Source organism: Chiloscyllium plagiosum, chromosome 1, assembly GCF_004010195.1.
Source record: "Chiloscyllium plagiosum isolate BGI_BamShark_2017 chromosome 1, ASM401019v2, whole genome shotgun sequence".
Taxonomy (NCBI): Eukaryota; Metazoa; Chordata; class Chondrichthyes; order Orectolobiformes; family Hemiscylliidae; genus Chiloscyllium; species Chiloscyllium plagiosum.
The window spans coordinates 76,541,712-76,564,261 of record NC_057710.1 but is presented as its reverse complement, the minus strand read 5'-3'; the positions used below and the strand labels follow the sequence as shown (position 1 = coordinate 76,564,261).

Below are 22,550 nucleotides of genomic sequence, written 5' to 3'. Positions count from 1 at the left end.
CGTCGCGGGACCAGTGCATGCAGTGAGAGATTCAGATCATTTGGAATTCATGGCGGGTAAAGACCTCTATATGCATGAGGCATGTAGTGTTCTCCTTGGGCAAAACCTGGAAGTTGTACCAAAACTGTACTTAATATTGCAACAATTTTGCCACTATTGTGTTGGATATAACATTGACACATACTCCCCCAAACAAGCACAGTTGCGGCATCGTCACATTTGCGGGTGTGACTGGTGTTGTGAGGACAGGCATGTTCAAGTGGAAGATCTGATAAATAGGAGTAAAGATTGCAGACAATCTTTATGTTTAGGAATTTTGTGTATCCATCACTTATGCCATAATTCCATTCAGCAATGTAATTGGTTTCTGCCGAGTTTAGCTGTGTGACTAGTGCTGTTTTCATAATACTGTGACTTGCTGTCAGATTGGCGAAATTTGGGGCTGAATCTTTGCTGAGCAATCTAATAAACTCCAGAAGCCAGTGGCATTCAGGCTGACCTTTACGTATCAGGTCTTGCTGGCCACTGAATTTAATCTGCCAAATTTAGATCGGTGACGTCACCTGTTACTCAAGACTTACTCACGAAAAGATGGTTGTCTCAAAAGCAATCTAAATGTGACTGCAATTGTTTAAAAAAGAAGCCTTATTTTGATCAACTTGCTACTGCATTCTTTCCCAGGAAGTGTGCAGAGAGCTCTGGTGCCTCAGCAAAAGCAATCGTTGTGTGACCAATAGCATTCCTGCAGCTGAAGGTACCCTGTGTCAGACAGCAACTATTGAAAAGGGGGTAAGTACCCTTTCTGAACTAAAAACTTTCACTCAAGTGTACATCAAACCTCATTTCCCTTAAGATAATCAGTTGACTGATTCATGTTCTTATAAATACATTTGGAACAGATGTAGGTGTGGGGGGCAAGCGAAGAGGATGACAGGGAATGTGTAGAGGGATATAGGCAAGACAGGTGAATGGGAAAAGCTTGGAAGCCAGAACGTAATGTGTGAAAGTGTGAGGTTATGCACTTTGAGAGGAAGACTAGAGGAACCGAATATTATTTAAAAAAAGAAAGACTGCTGAAAGCTACAGAAAAGGGATTTGGAAGTCTTCATCCATGAAAAAGCTAGCATCTAAGTTCATAACATAGTAGGAAAGAAAATAGAATGTTGGCCTTTACTTCAAAGGGTATGGAGTATAAAAATAGGGAGGTTTTGCTAAAACTATATAAGGTACGAGTCAAACCACAGCTGGAATACTGTGAACAATTTTAATCCCCTTATCTAAGGAAAGCTTTACTGGCTTTGGAGGCAATCTAGGGAAGGTTCACTAGCTTGGTGTGAAGGGACTGTCTTCGGAGGAGAGTTTGATTAGGTTGGACCCATACTTGTTGGAACATAGAAGAATGAGAGGCAAAGTTATTGAAACAAACAAAATTCTGAGGGACTTGGCAGAGTAGATGTTGATAAATTGTTTCCCATTGCAGGAGAAATTAGAGCCAGAGGATTGAGTCTCAGAGTAAGGGATTGCACATTTAAGACAGAGATGAGGAGGAATGTCTTCTCTGTGGAATCCTTTACTGCAGAGGCTGTTGCGGTTAAGTTGTTAAGTGTATTCAAGGCTGAGATAGATTTTTAATCAGTAAGGGAAACAATAATCAGTATGGATTTAAAACAGGAAAGTGGAGTTTAAGATTATGAGATAAGACATAAGATTTCTTCATTTTATTTGATCTTGGTTAAAGTACTTAATGATGTTATGTGTTTCAACTGCTCATTGTAAAGCATTTCTGTTACAGTTAATAAGGTCCATGCATATTTTAGGAAACAAATCAATTAATCAGCATCAGATGGCAACAATGTAATTTTAAAACTGGGTAAGATAAAGATGTCAGATTAACCTCTGGTAACTACTTTATGCACACAATTGAAGAGATGGCCATATATGATGACAATCTCCACATACTAATTTTCACACTATGTCACACTATGTAAAGTGCTGTGAACAAAAGTGGCAGAGATAGTTTTGGCATATTTCAGTGTGAAAGCAGAACCAAGGCAACAGATCAACTCCATTTTAAACTTGTACACTGTGCAAACTGTCTGGGTAAAAACAGAAATTTCCCTTATTTGGAGTTGGAGATGTTTGGACTGTTCCCTTTTTCTTTCAGTAACAATGTGGAAAGGTGGAAATGAGCAGGAGACAAAAGCAATATCAGATCAGTCCAACTTTTAGCTGAATCAAGCCAAGTCAGCAATTCCACACTCTATATTTATCCTGATTCTGTCACTATAGTTCCTGCTTGCTTTTCTGAGCTGTAAGGACCTCTTGAAGGTGTTTATGTTTCAGTGGGTGGAGAGTGTTATTGTGTGTGTAGTAGCTGCCAGGATACTTGGGGTCTGCCTCGCTGGCAGCTGCCTTTTCAAAAATGATTAAAGTTACTTGAATATGACTGATGAGATCTTCACATAAAATAAGCCGGGAAAAATGCTAGCCCTTCCAACCTTTTCTTGTTCTTCAACGTTGCATGTTAGTCATATTTTCTGTTTTATTTTAATCTTTTTTGGAAGCAGCACCTCAAAATTTATTTATATCTTCGCACAAAGGACTAGGAAAACCTTACTGCTGGGAAACTTTGAATGTCTGATGAGTGTTGAGATACATCAAATTGTCAGAAAGCTGATCAGAACCTGGAAAATTGATTGAAAAGCACAAGAAATTTCCAACAATTTTCCAAATAATTGCAGTGGTAAATATAAGTAAATTGTAAATTTGAGTAGATAAGGACTTTGTGCATACTGCAACAAGGAACTGAATATAGCAAGTTAATTAGAAGGGGTGACATGTAGACTTATATTTCTGATGGAACTTTGGTGAAACAAAACATTTTGGCCGAGAAAATGTCTTTGGTCCATTTGCAGGCCTGAAACGGTTGGAAGACTAGAAGCAGAAACAGATTGGGTTCAGCAAAGGTTCACTCCAGCTGTCATGCTGATTCAACACCACAAACCCGATCTGAGCCATTTATGGAGAAATCGGATTGTGGTTGGGTAGACAGCGCTTTGGCAAGCAATGTGTGAAATTGAGGATACTGAGAGCCAATTATTAAGCAATGTGGGCAAGGGACATCTGCTCAGACCATAGCTAGGCAACCACAGTGGGCTGATGTTGGAAGATAGGGAAGTAGATCTTGATTAATACGACAATTGACAACCCCTACCAATTCTGGTCATACCTACATAATTGCAGCAGCAGTCTGCACCACGGGCATGGGACCCCTCCAGTGAAAGTGGAGAGGCCGCTGTGACTTGTACATTTTTAAAAAAAAAATTGACTTCCTTCTTCAGCAACCTCTGTTGCTGTGCTTTCTCTTCCTCCATCCTAAACTTTCTGTGGGACAGCCATTGTGTCAGTGCTGACAGCCTTAGGAACTCACCCAGCAAACCAAGGCTGTTCCTTGAATTAATTGACCTAGCACTTTCAAAATCTGGATGGCTATGTCTGCAACACATCAGACAGGGTCCGAATCCTGGAAGTGGACCGGCAGCTTGTGTTCCTGACCAATAATTGAAAATCCTGGCTCAGGATTGTGCACTGGTCATAACTCCAAAGACCCAAGGATTACGAAAATTGTGTGTCAGCCCTCAATCGCAAATTTCCAGGGAAGTATTCCAACTGGGTTCTGGAGATATGCATTATACTGCCATCCAGTTTTTTTTTCACAACTTGACATCTGTGTGAGAGTACGTCCTGAGGGTGAGGGAGGAGAATATTAGAGTACATGTGGTTCAGCAGCAGTTCACAATAGTGAGCTAGAGAAGGAAGTCAAATAATATCTGACTTTGTAGTTGTCAGTTCTTAGTAAGGCTTGCACAATCACTGGAAAACATACAGGTATTGGATTTAGGAATAAAGAATTGACCATTTGACTCCTTAAGCCTGCTCCACCATTCAATATGATCATTGCTAATCCAATTAATTCACATTTTTGTCTACCCATGATAACCTTTCACCTGCATATTTATGTACTTCTGCCTTAAGAACCATTAAATCATGGTTCCATTTGCTAAGTTCAAGTGAATATAAACTATCCCAAATGGTAGAATTCAAGGAAGAGCAGAGAGTTAACCTGATACCAAGGCAAATACCTCCATCAACCATTACCACTAATAAAAGACTGATAAAAGCATTGTGCTTGGTATATTTGTGTTCAATTGTTCCTGCTTTAACCTAATGTATCAGGTTGGACCTTTTCAATTACGTTTTGCTCAGATTTTGGCACCTTTGTAATTATTCTGCAAAATTAGATATTGGACCCAAATGTGCCCTGTATTTAAGTTACAATTAGGCTTCATAACTGTCCTTCAGAAATAATTGAGTAATTCATTCTGTATTGCTTGATATAACGTGAGGGTGTGATAAGCTGTTGGATAAGCTGTTCTTCCTTTGCAACAAGTATGCAATAAGATTCCATAAACACTAGCTCCTTTGTAGCCACCTGCAGAATAAATAAGGCTTTACGACTTGATTAGTGTATATTTACAGTGAAGTATTCAAGGGTTCATAATAATGAATGGCTAATCTCTAATTCTAAGAATATGATTCAATGTTCTAACGTCCCCAACCAGGGGAACCATTTTGTCAGCATCCACAATGTCAAAGAATTTTATATGTTTCAATTAGATCACATCTCCTTCAAAATTCTCTGGAATATCGAATTTTTTAGCAGTAGAATTTATTGTAAAATAAAAAAACAGAGATAACGTGTCAATTGTTAGAGTCATATTTCTTAATTTACAACAAGTGATCATGGATTAAATCTTAACTCATGAGAAACAGGTGAGTTTGGGGGAGTGCCGGAGGGTAATGTGCAAGAATCAAAAACAGACAGTGATCTGATTTTACCAGAGAAGGACGAGAGGTAGGTAATCAATTTGCTCATGAGAAACAAATATTGTATTAGAGTTACTTGACCTCAGTTTAATAGTCATTCTATTTTTAACTCATTTTTGCTTGGAAACCCATCAACTCAAGGAGAGATGGAAAGCTGAATCTGAAAGGTAAGTGCTTTGACATAAGAACATAAAAAACAGGAACAGTAATAGGCTATTCAATTTCTTCAAACCTGTTCTATCATTGAATAGCATAATGGCTGATCTTTTAAAGTACCTCCACTTTACGTTATTATAACCACTTCCGTTAATTTCTATACCATCCAAAAATCTATCAGCCTCTGACTTGAATATGTTTTTAATGATTGAACACCCACAGCTTTCTCAGGCAGAAAATTCCAAGGATTCATAATAATGAATGGCTGATCCCTAATTCTGAGAATGTGATTTTATGTTCTAACGTCCCAGGAGAACCATTTTGTCAGCATCCACACTGTCAAGACTCTTAAAGAACTTTATATGTTTCAATTAGATCACATCTCCTTCTTCAACATTCTCTGGAATATAGATCTAGTCTGATCAATCTTTCCTCATAAGATAGCTCCTTCAACCATGGGGTCACTCTAGTGAGCCTTTGTTGCACTTCCTGTCAGGTACGTATATCATTCTTTGAGCTGGAGGAGGAAAAGTGTTGACAATAATCCAGATATAAAGGCTCTGTGTAAATTTGGTCAAACTTTTTTCTCTTAAATACTAATCCCTTTGAAATGAGAGCAAACATGCCATTTCTTTTGCTAATTTCTTGTTGTACCAATATGCGATTTGGGTACTAGGTTGCTCTGAATGATAACATTTCCTGGTCTCTTATTATCCGAAAAATATTTGGAGTTTCTTTTTGCTTCCTAGTGGGTGAACCTTACATTTTCTACATATTGTGTCATCTGGTGTGATAATACAAATTGCACTGTTATATCTGCATTACAGCTTTGGAGCAAACATGGACAAAAATGCTGATATGCAGAGTTGAGGTGAGAGTATGTCATTGACATCACAGACACATTTGACAGAGTGTAGCATCAAGGACCCCGAGCAAAACTGAAGTTAATGGGAATGAGGAGAAAACCTCTCCACTATTTAGAGACATTACTGGCATAAAGGAGGTTGGTTGTGGCTGTTGGAGGTCAGTTATCTCAGCTCCAGGACATCTCTGCATGAGTTCCTCAGGTGGTGTCCTAGACTTAACCATTTTCAGCATCTCCATCAATGATCTTCCCTTCATCTGAAGGTCAGAAGTGGGGATGATCGTTGATGATTGCACAATGTTCAGCACCTTTTTTAACTCCTAAAATTCTGAAACAGTTCATCTCCAAGTGCAGCAAGATCTGGACAATATCCAGGTATAGGCTGACAAGTGATGTAAAGCATTCGCACAAGTGCCAGGCAATTATCATCTCCAATAAGAGAAAATTTAAGCAACACTCTTGATTTTCAATAGGTTACCATACTGAGTTCCCCCACTATCAACAGCCTGGGTGTTACCATTGATCAGAAACTGTACTGGACTAACCATATAACTACAATGGCTACAAAAGCAAGCCAGAGACTAGGAATACTGCAGCAAGTAACCACATCCTGACTCTCCAAACTCTATCCACCATCTACAAGGCACAAGTCAGGAATGTGTTGGAATTCTCCCAACTTAACTGAATGACAACACTCAAGAAGCTTGATTCATCCTGGAAAAAACAGCTCGCATGATTAATATCGTCAAATATTCATTCTCTCCATCACCAATGCTTAGTAGCAGTGGTGTGTACTATCAACAACATGCACTGCAAATTCACCAAAGATCCTGAGCCAGCACCTTCCAAACCCATGACCATTTCTATTAAGAAGGACATCGGCAGTGGATACTGCCACATGCAAATTTCCCTCCAAACTACATACTATCCTGATTTGGAATTATATCATAACTTGTTCACTGTCGCTATGTCAAAGTCCTGGAAATTCCTCACTAAAACATTGTGTGTCTATCTACACCAAATATATTGCAGTGGTTGAAGAGGGTAGCTTAAAAGACAGCAAAGGATGGGTTATAAATACTGGCCCAGCCAGTGACATCCACATCCCATGAATGAATTTTTAAAAAATATTTTGGTGATGGATCCCACTGTACAACATGACATTTTATTGACAATATGTTAGAGACAATTAATGGGGGAGATGTTGAATTTAAAAAATAACACAGAAATAGTACATCAGCGACTTTGCTCTTTGCAAAGATATTTGCAACTCTTTGCAACTACACATACATGCCATATATAACAGGTGAGTGTGGTGACTAAATATGAACTTGGTGCCATTTTACTTTAGCCCATACGGGACAAATGCTCTCCATGGACACAGTGCAACTTGAAAAATGTTAATCAGCAAAAATGGTGTGGAACAGGATTGAATTCATTACTTATGAAGACAACTCCATTAAACAACCACTTGTTGCAAGCAATTAAAGGAGAAACTGAATGCAGAAAAAGAAGTTGAAATTATTTATTTTGCAAAGTAAAAAGGTATGGCAATTTTTTTATTCACTCTACATGTTTCGTAGATTTTGATGAATACCTCATTTTCTTACAATTTGAAAAAAGTATGATATTTTGAAATAACCTGCTGAAGATAAAATGGTATATTCTTTATTTATCTATTTCTCTTGTGGTACAGATGGATGCCTCACTGATGACCATTTTATTTTTCCCTCCATCATTGTCTAGTCACATGGTTAGGAGAACCTGCACAGAAGAACTTTGAACTAAGGTCATTGTAGACATGTGACTGAAGGAAGCCAGTGAGTGTGATCCCTAACTGATGCCACTGCATAATTCTGTCCCTTCAAATATCCTTCCTGGCCTCACTGCATTATTTCTCATCATTATGTAACTTTCTACAATACTTTTTAAAATCTCTTTACTGCCTCACTTCACTGTTTTTTATGTTGCATTTTGCGCCTGTGTACTTTCCTTTAATTATTTGCACACTCTTAGTTTTACCTTTTCGATTCCTATTTATCTCTTTTTTTTGTTATGAGTGTTCCTAAATGCATATTGTATGTTCACCTGGCTCTGACTTGTTTCTTTTCACAGATCCCTTCTTAAAGACACAATGCCTTTGTCAGGCACACAGGGAAGCACTTGCTGATACCAGTTCATCACTGAATGAAGAAGACCATGAGAGAATTGGGATATTTCCTGGTTTCTTTCTGAAACATTGATTGCATACTGACAGAAGGCTGCACTTGTGGTTCTACTGATTGTGAAATGAAAGGACATTGAGTCATACAAGCACCAAAGAAGACTTAATATGAGTTATACTAGAAAAAAAAATGATAAAGCAGGAGACTTACTTGCAGCTAAGCAAACTTGAGAGGATGCAAGTTTGATGATGACTGGAAATGTATGATTTCTCTGTGCCACTTCATTCAGTGTATTTGCTAGCATACACATCCCAACAGAATGAAAGATGGTGAAAGCTATTTTGCATATTCAGAAAAATCTTGAACGTCCCTCCCCATAGTAACCCAGTATAGCACTCAACGGTTTCTCAATTACTCTCCTCACTCATTTCTAATGCCTCACAGAAGCACTCTCAATGTGGATTTAGTAGCCTTACATAGCCTATGCTATGTAATAGTGAGCTGCCACTGGATATTTAAAGAATTTGTCTGCTTTATGTGGTAGATCTACTTGAATATGCAAATCATGGTTCTTTCACTCCTATAGTATACCAGCTTGATTTACATAAAGACATAGAAGATATGAGCAGGAAGATGCCATTCAGCCCTTAAAGCCTGCTCCACCATTCATCACGATTATGGTTGATTGTCCACCTCAATAGCCTAATATAGAAAGTTTTAATGGTTTCAAGGTGGTCAATGTCTCAAAGTCATGGTCACCTCTTCAAGGCAAATATGAGCAATCAGACTGTACCACTTGGTAACCTGGAAATTAGGATTGGCTGTTTTATATGACAAAATATTTCCAGCATGTGAATGTCACCCTTTTTTGCAACCAGAACTGGATAGTACATCCAAGGTATTGTTTGATCAGATGACTATAAAATATAAACACTGCTTCATCATATTCCATATTCACCCATTCGGGCATGTGGTTCAACATTCTGTTGACCTTACAGTACTTCCATTTCCACTTCCATTTTGTGTTTTATATTCATGGGTGGTCAGCATTGCAAACATTTGTTCCACATTTCACACTGCTTTTGAGGAAGTTGGTTAGCTGCCCAATTGAACTGCTACAATCTTTGTGGATAGATAAGAATTCCAGGTTTTTGACCCAATGACAGCAAAATATTTGCAACTCAGAATGGTGTGTGGTTTGGAGGGGGATCATTTATGATTATTGTCCCTTGTGTCTACTTCCCTTGTGCTGCTGGGTAATAGGGTGTGTTGGTTTAGAAGGTGCTATTCATAGAGTTGGCTGCCATTTGTACTGTAGTAGAGGAATTTAATGAATAAGGTGATGGATGAGGTCCCAATCAAATCAGCTGATTTTCCCTGAATATTGTTGAGTTTCCTGTCTGTTGTTGGATGGATATTTTTTAATCAACCTGATTCGAAATGTAATGACATACCTCTGCAGCATGTGGAACTTGAATGCAGGACTTCTGGCTCAAAGGTAGGGGCACTACCACTGTACCACAAGAGATCCTCTATGTTGTTGTATATTCACTCATCCATCACACACTACATCTATGCTTTGTAAAACATAGGCAGGTGAAATGAGTTATGCCACATTCTATTACAGTGCTGATGATTTTTAAAATTTATTCTTTCATGGTATATGGGCAACACTGGCAAGGCCAACCCTTGATACTTATCCTTATTTGCCCTCGAACTAAGTGGTTTGCTTGGCCTTTTGTAGGGGGTAACTAGGGCTGAGATAAATACATTCTTGATCAGTCAGAGAACCAAAGGTTGTGGGGAAAATGCAGGAAAGTGAAAATGTGGTCTGTTAGATCAGTTGTAATGCTATTGAATGGAAGAACGGCCTACTCCTGTTCCTATTTTTTAAATGGTCTTAATGGTCAACCACATGGCTGTAGATCAACAGTCATATGTTGGCCAGACAGGATAAGGATGATCAATTTCCTTCCTGAAAAAAAAATCAATAGACCAAAATGATTTTTACAAGCATCAGCAGTAGTGTCATGGTTACTGTCACTGATATTAGCTTTCAACTCCAGATCTACTCATCAATTTAAGTTCCACCAATTCCATGATGGGATTTTAATTCCTATCCCTAGCGATCTGACAACTAATCCATTGATAATGCCACTACATCACCATCTCTGCTGATGTTTTATCATTCTGAGTAGACTGATCTAAAAGCCTTCCTTTGTCATGCATTCATCTGCCCTATTCTCCTACTTCCATACTAACTAGCGCATGGCACTGGGAGTAATCCAGGGATTACAATCTTAGAGGTTCTGCTTTTTAATGTATTGCCTAGCTCCCTGAACTCCTGGTGCAAGACCTCATCCTTCATTTTACTTATATTGTTGGGACAAATGTGTGCCATGCCCTTTGACTTATCACTTTCCTCCTTCAGGATGCCTTACTCTGGTCTCAGGAAGGCAGCACACAATTCTGGTGTCATGCCTGTGGCTGCAGAAATGCCATGTCTTGAATACTGTGTCCAGTTCTGCTTACGGAGGAATGGTGAAGACATTAAAGCACTTCTGCTGGTACAGACCTGTAAGACTCTATGGTCATAGGTCTGAGTTCTGAGGAAAGATTTGGAGATTCTTGGGTTCTTCTTTCTGCAAGGAGGAAGATTGGAGTTTAGAGCAAGTTAACACTTTGAGTCTGGATGACTCTTCATCAGAGCTGAAGTGAACTGTGGAGGGGACATACTACCCTCTTAAAAAAAACTAGAGCATAAATACTGTCCCCTTCACACTTCACTTCAGCTCTGATGAAGAGTCATCTGGATTCAAAATGATAGCCTGCTGTCTCTGCATGGATGCTGTCTCGCCTGCTGTGATATTCAGCATTTGTTTTCAGTACAGATTCCAGCATCTGCAATAATTTGCTCTTAAGATTGGAGTTTATCCTGTTGAGGCATGTAAATGGGATATTATGTGATCAAGATAAATCTGAATTATTGTTTTAAATTAAACAGTAACAGCAGACAGAAATTCAGACTATAAAGTGGCAAATTTCAGACTATTGAAGTTCTTTATTCGGACAGTATTCATCCCTGGAAAGTATGTGTTATAGAATAGTGGAATTAAAATTTGAAGATTATTTAAGGTATTATTAGGCGCAACAATGGGAGAATCAGGATTGTCATAAATGAATGTAAGACCCAAAACATATCTTGTAATTTTAGTTATAATTTCCTTAGACATTGCTTGCACATGTTTTATATCTTCGTTTTAGTTTGACTATTTTATTTAATTTGTTTCCTCTTTGATGTGATTTTTTTTACTTGCCTTAGAAATTCTTTATTTTTACACATACTAACTATCCTTTATTTCCTTTCAACTGTTTAGATGTTTTATTTTTAATAAATTCACATCTGCATTTATTGCTGTCAGTTTGATGTTTTTAAGTTAGCAAGTTTGGGGCGGCACGGTTTAAGTTTAAGTTTAAGTTTGGGGCGGCACGGTGGCACAGTGGTTAGCACTGCTGCCTCACAGCGCCAGAGACCCAGGTTCAATTCCCGCCTCAGGCGATTGACTGTATGGAGTTTGCACATTCTCCCCGCGTCTGCGTGGGTTTCCTCCGGGTGCTCCGGTTTCCTCCCATAGTCCAAAGATGTGCAGGTCAGGTGAATTGGCCATGCTAAATTGCATTTAGTGTTAGGTGAAGGGGTAAGTGTAGGGGTATGGGTGGGTTGCACTTCGGCGGGTCAGTGTGGACTTGTTGGGCCAAAGGGCCTGTTTTCACACTGTAGGTAATCTAATCTAAAACCTCCTTCTAGCTGTTTGTTACCCATTTGGTTTCGACAGCTCTTCCTGAAATCCAGACTAGCTTTTGCTGCTCTCACGACTGTGCTTACCGTAACTATTTGGTAACTATTTTTGGTGTTCCCAATGCTATTGGGCTCCTAGTCTTGCCTCTTTTTCTAATGATTCACCCTCTTTAATCATACCTATTTACCTCAAAGATTGTGTTATCCTGGAGCTTTAGAAGCCTTGCCTCATTACAGATCATCTTTATTATCAGTAAAGTCCATTATTTATCCAGTTATGCCACAGATCTTTGGTGTCTTTATGCCTAATGTTGATCATATCTTCTTATTACAAAGTATTCATTCACAGGAGACTTGCTTGAAGCAGCTATTAGGTTCACTAACAAAAAATAAGCACCCTGGAAAACTATAACTGTTTTATTGGACTAACCAGTTTAAATTTTTCACTTGATTCTTTGGCGTTTTCTGTATTTGTTGTACACATCTTAACATTAGATACCACTAGAAAAATCCCAAATACATAGGTGAAAATGTGTGCAGTTTAGAATATAATTTGTCATTTTATGATTGCTCTTAATCCCATGTTAGCAACCTCCCATCGTATGCCTTAATTGCCTTTTTCAGGAACATTGCTAGTTGTCCTTTGAACCAATTTAAGTTGTTTCATTAGAAGGCTTTCCTTGTAATTTGTTCCATATGTCTGTTATCTTTCCTGTAAAATGGTCCTGTGTGAATTCCCTATTTACTTCTAAGATATTACACTAAATTCATCATAATTTATTTGCTTAAAGCCAAGGCCACATATTTAATAAGCATGCACATATAGGAGCTATTTTCTATTTTTTGACAAATATTCTTACTTTTCACATTATTGTGTGATAATTGTTACTAAAGATAATTATATAAAATTATTTAAATTCCAAATGTTGTTTTCTTCCTAGACAGAATTGAGATGGGCATTTCTTTACAGGAAGTTTAAACTAATCTACTAACATTTTGTAGTACAGTTGATAATATTGTAAGTTTAAAATGATTCACATTGAATTTCAAAGATCTATCAAAATTGATAGTTGAGGAAATCTTCAAATATCATGTGAGAAGGAGCATTTGACATTTTCTTTCTGAAGAGAGAAGTTATTACAATTGATAGATGATAGCAATTTGAAAAGGATGGTGGTATTTTTATTATTTGATGCATATTTTACTTATATAATAATATGTGGAATTTAAAGCTGCTACTTTTTAAGAAAATTAATTTTAAAAACAAATAAGGCGCAATTGTATGAATGGACTGAATCTAAATAATCTAAAGTGAAGAGGCATGTTAATTCTGTGTAAAATGGTTCTGGGAATCACTGTCTTGCCCTAAACCTTATGTCTGATACCAGTTCAAATTTGTGGAATGGAAATGTCTCCTCTCTATGTGCTGTAAGGATTTGAAATTAAATATAGGTTGGCAATTTCAGCACAGTTTAAAATAAATGTTAGCCAATATGCAGAACTGACTCATATTAAGCATTAAATTAGCAGTATCATTTAGAGAAGCTGTGAGTTGAAATTAAAATTTGAAACATTTATGAAGGTGCAATAATAGATTCACTTCTGAAATTGGGGTTAGGCAGTGCAGAGTGTATTTTGTTCACCATCCAGATATACCTAACTTATGATTTCTTGATACTGACATATGACAGTCTAATGAGAACCAAGAATACTGGACAGGAATACCAAGATGTAAAGAGTGATGGGAGACACAGGTAAAAGGACAGGCAGTAAATGCTGGCTAGCCAGTGATCCTGACATCCTGCAACTGACTAAAACAACAGTAAGCACAGGTAAAACTGGAACAGGTAATAGATAGGTATAAGTTAGGTTCAGTGTAAGATGTTGTGACAATAAAAGAAGGATAGCACTGGATATTAAACATTCCTTGTTACTAGCTGTTCAGAAAAGACAAGAAAGAAAGGGGAGGAGGAGGGGATGGTTAGTGTTAGAGAAACATTGCAGTGCTGGAGAGAGAGAGGATATTCCCAAGGGATCAAGGTCAGAATCTATTTGACTAGAGTTAAAGAACAAAAAATGGTGCAATTACATTGCTTAGTATTCTACAAGCCATCAAACTAATTGGAAAGATGTTGAGAAAAAACATTTGAAAGGAAATTACAGAGAAGTACAAAAATTATAGAGTAATTATAATGGGGAATTTTAATGATCTGAATATAGATTGGGATAAGGAGAAAGGCAAGAGTTCCGATAGCATGTCCTGGGAATATGTTCTTACAACAGTTCGCTGTTTCCAGTCCACTGAGGGAAAAAAGACAATATTAGACCGAGCTCTTGGGTCCCCAAATGAATCAAATGTCAATGGGAAACTATTTACTGGACACAGATCACTGTATCATGAGGTATAGGTTGGCTGTGGGAAGGAACAAGGAGTGCGAAGTTAGGGAAAATTATAAGATCATAAGACAAATGAGAAGAGATGGGCCACTCAGCCCATCGAGCCCCCACTGCAATTCATTGAAATCATGGCTGATCTGATCATCCTTAACCACCACTTTCCTTCCTTTTTCCATAACGGTAGGTTTCTTTCAAAAGCCAGCTTTACTCGGGAAAGAATGGATGTTGGACAGATAGATTGGAATCAAAGTTTGGCAGGGTAGACTACAACTGAAAAATGGGATACAGTTAAAGAAGAGAATAATTTAAATAAATTCAAGGTATATTCTTGAGAAAGGGAAAGATAGAGCAAATAAATGCCGAACTCCCTGGGTGATGAAAGGAAATGTTTAGGGTGAAGTAGAAAATGTATGCATTGGACAGATGTCAGCTTAAATATAATTGAGAATCATACCGAAGAAAGAAGGTTCAAAGGTAAGTTAACTTTATTGTTGGGGAAGCTTCTGCAAACAATTATTCAGGATAAAATCAATAGTGACATCGAAAAGGGTGGATTGTTTTGGAAGAGCCAGCAAAGGTATCAAAAGGGGAATCATGTTTGACTAATTTGCTGGAGTTTTTCGAAGAGGTAGCAGAATTGATAAATGATAATAGGATAACACTGTTAATGTTGTGTACATGGACTTTCAAAAGACATTCAACACAGTGTCACACAACAGACTTCTGAGAAAAGTTAGCGATCTTGGATTGAACGGGACAATAGTAATATGGATACAAAATTGACTGAGTAATGGTAAACAGAGAACAGTGGTCAATGGATGTTTTTCATGCCAGAAGAAGTTTTATGTAGAATTTCAATAGATGTTTGAGACATTTGCTTCTCCTGAGATAGATTAATGATCTAAATCTTGGAGTGAAGGGCAATTTCAAAGATTATGAATTATACAAAACTTGAAAGCATTGTAAACTGTGAGGAGGATAATGTAAAAGTCAAAAATGGCACAGACAATTTGGTGGAGTAGGGTGATAAGCGAGAGTTAAAGTTCAATGTCGAGAAGTGTGAGATGAAAGAAGCAACTTTGAACCAACAGTGTAGGGATCACACATGGATAGAGCAGACGTAAATGTTCTTCAATGGCACATAACATCGATTTTAAGTGTCATGATTTAATGTTTTTTAAATCTTGTATTTGAACTCGAAGAAAAAACAGGCTTAGACTGTCAATGAAGCTTAAAATGAACACTGTTTGCCGGACAATGTAGATTGACAGGCGGTGTTGTCAGAAAAAAAAAATCACTTGTTCCATAGTTGCACAAGAGTTCTTCATTGACATTTCTGAAGGGCTGTGATGAAGTCATTATGAACGCTTTGCAGAGTTTCACAAATTGGAAAGAAGCACTTATCTCAGTGGGGTTTCTGAGTTCACCGTTTGATTGACAGTTTATAGAGAATATGAAATAATTTGCTGGCTTTGTTGTAGCTACTGAAAAGAAGTGTTCTTGGTTTAAAACAGATTAACTACTTGAGGGCATTTAATGGGTTTCATGAATGAATGTTATTTATACAATCAAACATATGTGAATGGGAGCTGTATAAGATTGCTGGATTTTCTTTTCCATACCCCTGTGGCTGCTGAAGTTTTCCTGTAGAAAGTACTGGATAGGTCGACATGGAAGTAGCATAGGGTCTGAGGAGAGTCTCAGGGGCATAGATGGGTAGGTGATGGATGCAGAAGTGTGAGGAGTGAAGACTGGAGGGCATAACATCTTCTGAAATAACTGGACAGTTGATCCTGAGAACTGCAGCAGGCTTTCTAACCAGCTTAGCTTGGCACTTGCCCACACTGTGGCTGTCTACAGTTTGCTTCTGAGGTTTGTTTACGTATTTATTCACCGGGATGCGGGCAAATTTATTGCCTAGAGTTGAAAGTGTGGTGATGGAAAAGCATGGCATGTCAGGCAGCACCCAGGGAGGAGGAGAGTTGACGCTTCGGGCGTAAGCCCTTCATCAGGAATGAGGCTGTGAGCCGAGGGGGTGGTGAGATATGAGAGTGCAATAGGTAGATGGAGGTGGGGGTAATGGTGATAGGGCAGAGAGTAGGGTGGAGCGGAGAGGTGGGAAGGAAGATGGACAGGTGTAAGATGTAGCTGTGGTAGCGAGTCTGCTTTAGGACATGGCTGAAAAACTTCAGAGCAGAGGAGATGGCCTGGGGGTTGCAATGAGAGAGAGAGAGAGAGAGAGACTCACTGATTGCCTAGGCCTAATTGCCCTTGAGAAGGTGGTGATGAGTTGCTTACTTGAACCATTACAGTCCAATATTTACCCACAATGCCCTTAGGGAGGGAATTTTAGGATTTTGTCCCAGTGACAGTGAGGGCATCGCAATATAATTCCAAGTCAGGATGGTACATGGCTTGGAGGGGATCTTGTAGGTGGTAGTGTTACCATGAATCTGCTGCCATTGTGCTTCTAGATGGAAAGGTTTAGCAGATCTATCTGTAACCCATTCCTATTACCCAGAAGTTCAATCTGGATCTAACAGGGCCCTTTAAACTAAGGCAAATCATCCACATTTGCAAAATTTCACACCTTGGTGATAATATTTCAGCAAAAATGATTTGTAGTTAACACATAAATATAGATTTTGTTAGGATAGGGATCCTGATTGCTATAATTTATTACTTCTAATGTCTCAGACTGGTCACACCCTTCTCTGTTGAATAACTAATTTTGCATTTCTGGTCTCTTACAGTGGTGTTATCAAGGTGAATGTGTCCCTTTTGGTACCTGGCCTCAGAGTATAGATGGAGGCTGGGGACCTTGGTCTATATGGGGAGAATGCAGTAGAACATGTGGGGGAGGAGTCTCCTCATCTCTGAGGCACTGTGACAGTCCAGCGTAAGTAACTAAAGTAAGCCAGAGCAAAAAGATATATTTGACAAGAACCAATAACTCAGTTTTGAATGTTTTCTAGAAATTGGATCAGAAGGTTGCAATGGAAAAATTATGTTAAATACATGAATGTTAGTATTCGATAACTGCAGGTTAATACCTCCAAATAATACTGTTTATCACATGGCTATGGTCACAGACAATAGATAAACAGTATGATCTGGATAGTGTGCTGAATGTCCACTACTTCTAAAAGTGAAGCAGTTTACAAGATCAATTTAAGTGTGCCTCAGTAATTCCTTACCATAGCATTATGAAGAGAATGATTTTTTAAAGTGGTGATGTGGTGCCAATTCAGCCAGCTGCTTTATTATGGATTGCATTAAATGATGGAGCAGACCCCAGGGACTGCATTGCCTATTCCTGTACCTAGTTCTTAGGTTCTTATATGATAGGACTGTTTTCCTTGGAGAAGAGAACATGGAGGGGAGATTTGGTAGAGATATCCAAACTCATAGATAAGGACGTGCTGTTCCCACCTAATGAAGGATGAAGAATGAGAGGGCAGCAACTCAAGGTAATTTATAAACCAGAGCAATGGAAACATGAGGAAAAGCATATCCTGCAACAAATGGTTTAAAATCTGAAAGTTGCTGCCAAAAGTGTGATGGAGGCAGGTTCAATCAAGGGATTAAAGAGAGAATTTGACAGTTACCTGAAAAGGAAGCTTGCTCAAGATTACAGGGAGAAGATGTGAGAATGACGTTGGTGCCTTGTTCATTTGGAAAGATGGCATAGACAAGGCAGGCTCAATGGTCTTCTTCTGTACTGTAACAATTTGGGGATTTTGTGGTCAAATGGAAAGGGTTAAGGTTAAGACTATTCATCCAGTTTGGAGGTGGTTCCTACCAGTTGCAACAAATTAAACTCACACCAGTGAGTGATGACTAACACGAAGTACAGGTGTCTCTCCCAGAAAATTAATCTTCAATTTTCTTTTGTTCCAGTTTCAGGGGTCAAAATATTTTTGCTTTTCTGAGAAGTATTCATGAGATATTTTCTGGTGCTTCTTTTGTTTTTTGGGGGATACTTCTTATTCTCATGAGTATGATGATGCTTTGCCTTTAAGAGGTTATTTTGTTGTGTTTTTTTTAAGAGAGGTTGCAAAGCAGAGGCACCAAGCAGTCTACAAAACCACTTCAGTAAACAGCATGTGAGGCCTTGGGGATTTTGTTTAACAACCTGAATGGGTGTGGCCAGCCCTCAGTGATCAGGATCTCTGGGTTTTGGTTTTTATTTAGCATCAAAAACTGTTGGGGTTTCAACAGAGTAGGAAGCTTTAGTAAATGTCTTCTGGCTGCTATTCTCTTTGAATGTTCTCTTGATTTTTTTTCCCTTCTGGATTAGACAACTGCATGTGAGAATCTGTTTCTGAATTTGTCTTTTTGCTAAGGGATGTGTTTGTGGAATGTTATTGTATTGGCACAGTTATAGAGTCATAGAGATGTACAGCAGGAATCAGACCCTTTGGTCCAACTCATTCATGCCAACCGGATATCCTAACCTAATCTAGTCCCATTTTCTAATCTTGGCCCATATCTCTCGAAATGCTTCCCATTCATATACCCATTCAGATGCCTTTTAAATGCTGTATTTGTACCAGCCTCCACCACGTCCTCTGGCAGTTCATTTCATACATGCATCACCCTCTGTGTGAAAAGGTTGCCCCTTAGGTCCCTTTTAAATTTTTCCTCTCACCCTAAACCTATGGCCATCTAGTTTTGGACTCCCCCATTCTAGGGGAAAGAACTTGTCTATTTATCCTATCCATTCCCCCTCATGATTTTATACACCTCTACAAGGTCACCCCTCAGCCTCCGATGCTCCAGGGAAAACAGTCCCAGCCTATTCAGCCTCTTCCTATAGCTCAAATCCTCAAACCCTGGCAGCATCCTTGTAAATCTTTTCTGAACCCTTTCAAGGTTCACAACATCCTTCTGATAGAAAGGAGACCAGAATTACATGCAATATTCCAACAGTGGCCTAACCAATGTCCTGTACAGCTGCAACATGACCTCTCAACTCTGATACTCAATGCTCTGACCAATAAACAAAAGCATAACCAAATGCCTTCTTCACTATCCTATTTACCTGCCACTCTACTTTCAATCCAAAGTCTCTTTGTTCAGCAACACTCCCCAGGACCTTACCACTAATTCCATAAGTCCAGCTCTGATTTGCTTTTCCAAAATGCAGCTCCTCACATTTATCTAAATTAAACTCCATCTCCCACTCCTCAGCTCATTGGCCCATCTGATCAAGATCCATTGTACTCTCAGGTAACCTTCTTCGCTGTCCACTACACCTCTAATCTGCAACCTTACTAACTGTATCTCCTATGTTCACATTCAAATCATTTATATAAATGACAAAAAGCAGTGGACCGAGCACTGATCCTTTTGGCACACCACAAAGTTAATGTATCTATTATCGATTAAGTTTTCCAACAGAGTTAATTTATTCTAAGTTCTTCTTTCTTTTGTTTGTATTTTAACTATAGTGTTTAAATAAATTATGTTTTTGCTTAACGTCGAGTAGTTTGACCAGTCGCATTGCATCTGGAAAATGGTACTTCACATTTGCCTTTAAAATAAGAAAAACATAGGGTCGAGGTTACCTTCATAAAATATTTTGAGAGGGTCTAGTCAAACACAGTCATATAATAATAGTACATAGGCGGCACAGTGGTTAGCACTGCTGCCTCACAGCACCAGAGACCCAGGTTCAAATCCCGCCTCAGGTGACTCTCTGTGTGGAGTTTGCACATTCTCCTCATGATTGCATGGGTTTCCTCCCACAATCCAAAAAATGTGCAGGTAACGTGGATTGGCCACGCTAAATTGCCCAGAGTGTTAGGTGTAGGGGCATGGGTCTGGGTGCTTTGTGGGTTGGTGTGGACTTGTTGGGCCAAAGGGCCTGTTTCCAAACTGTACGTAATTTAATCTGAAAGTACCTCTTATATTTGTATTCACATACAGGGTATTTTGACTCACACAGAAGAGGGATTAAAATAATGCATCATTGCATTCAATACTTATCAACTCTCCTTCAAACTTAAAGCCACAACATAACAGGAAAATGTTTATTTCCTAGACACCACAGTAATTAAATTGGTACAAGATAACAGGCATAAGCTAGCATGAAGAGCATTTTAATAATAACTGATACACACATCTACACAATCAAAACAGCACTCTAAACATACCTTCCAGATTGATGAGTTCTCAACTAGTGCACTTTTACTGTATATTCATAAACTTGGAATATTTTAACTAGGCAGTTACTAACCAGTTTTACTCCATCTCAGAACTTTATTGAATCAGTGGCACGGTGTTCGTTACAGCATTAATGCAACCACGTTTTTTCCAAGTTCCTGAATGGACACAGACACTAGCAAGTATTTTGTTATCCTGGTGATTTAAGATTTTCTTGGATCTCAGTTAGCTGAATACTGTACATTTTTGGTGTCAGGTTTGTAACAGTTCTCTTTCCTTTGCAGCCTCCCTTCACTTTCTCTTGCAGCCTCCTTCTGTCCAATACCAATTGCGCAGTCTCCTTCTTGCTCAATGCTCTTCTCAGCATCCTTCTCCACACCATCCCCCCAACTCCTAAAGGCAACCTCCTATTTCCCATACCATCTTGCAGTGCCAAGCCCCACACTCAACCTGGCAGGCTGAACTGGCTAAAGTTGGTTCCTTAACCTCAGTAAAGTCCACCACGCCTTCACTTCCACCCCTTACTTAGCTAACTGCTCACTGTTCCTCCAAACACAGGCAACTTTATTCCTGTAGGCCATGAAGGAGCAAGCCCAAGGAAGACACAGTCTCTGGAGGAGCAGCTCTTCATCATTTCCTTCCATGAAACGCACGGGAGCAAACTTTGTCTGATTGTTCACCCTGTGACTAAATTTTCCCAGACTATTGGGGGTCTGTTAGAAATAGATTTGTGCTCTGCCCATGAATAAATTAAGCATTATCCTACTTCAAAAATAAAGAACAGCCATTTTGTATGTTAATGACTGGGGTACATGGCAGAATTTATTCTCTGGCTAAGAAGGACAAAATTACCAAACCTTCTGATACATAAGACTAACAGAAAGTGAGGACTGCAGCTGCTGGAGATCAGAATCAAAATGTGTGGCATTGGTAAAGCACAGCAGGTCAGGCAGCATCCGAAGAGCAGGAGAGTCAACATTTCTGGCATAAGCCCTTCATCAGGAATGTGGAGAGTGGTGGGGGGGGTGGGGAAGGGGAGGGGATCTGAGATATAAATGGGGAGAAGTTAGCTGGGAAGGCGATAGGTAGATGCGGTTGAGGAGTGATAGTGATAGGTCAGAGGGGAGGGTGGAGCGGATAGATGGGAAGGAAACTGGTGAAATCGATGTTAATGACTTGAGACCCTCCAATCACATCATCAATGTAATCTTCAGCAGTTTTGTTATCTCTCCTCCCCCCCCCCCCCGCAGCTCACCCTAGATCCGACCTTTCAACTCGGCACCGTCCTCTTGAACTGTCCTACCTGTCCATCTTTCTTCCCATCTATTCACTCCACCCATCCCGCTGACCTATCACTATCACCCCCCAACTGCATCTACCTATTGCCTTCCCAGCTACACCACACCACCCCCATCCTCCTACTTATCTCTCAGCCCCTTCCCCCTCCCCACATTCCTGAGGAAGGGCTTATATCCGAAACGTCGACTCTCCTGCTCCTCGGATGCTGCCTGACCTGCTGTGATTTTCCAGTGCCACACTTTTCAACTGTTGGTACATAATCAAAATCTTAAGAGAAATAAAATTGGAAGGAATGTAGAGTGAGAAATTATTGGAGGGTTGTGCCATATAGCTAATATCGGCATGGTGGAAGAATCACAGAAACCCAGGAAAAATGACGTGGATGTTGATTGTGCCATTTCTTCTGTAGTAAGAGGAGAAGCTCTGCCAAAACTCAATTTATTTTATGAACAATTCAAAGTAGGCGTGTGCCAGATAACTGTGGACTTCTTTCAGAGGAGAAGGTTTCGAGGAGACTTGATGGAGGTGTTCAAAACTGTAAGTGGTCAAGGCACACCAGATAGAAAGAAACTTTTCTGATTGGTGAAAGGATAAATCTGCAGAGGGTGCCAGTTTAAAGTGATTGACAAAAGCATTGAAGGTGATATGAGTTAGATCTATTAGATGCAGTGAGTGTTTACGATCTGGAATGTACTGCCTGTGAGTGTGGCTGTGGGAAATTCAACCAAGAGTTTCAAAACAATCAAATAAACATGGGAAGACAGAAAACTTGCAGGATTACAGGGAAGGGACACCAGCTGAGTTACTCAAGCAA

General features: G+C 39.2%; 1 protein-coding gene across 1 annotated transcript in view; it reads left to right on the top strand.

Moving 5' to 3' along the window:
- Window positions 1–22,550, top strand: part of adamts6 (ADAM metallopeptidase with thrombospondin type 1 motif, 6) — a 301,285-nt gene that overhangs the window by 185,228 nt on the left and 93,507 nt on the right. The window contains exons 13-14 of the mRNA XM_043689575.1: window positions 682–789; window positions 17,023–17,168. Of these exons, the coding sequence (XP_043545510.1) occupies window positions 682–789; window positions 17,023–17,168 (254 nt within the window). The remainder of the gene's footprint in view (window positions 1–681; window positions 790–17,022; window positions 17,169–22,550) is intronic.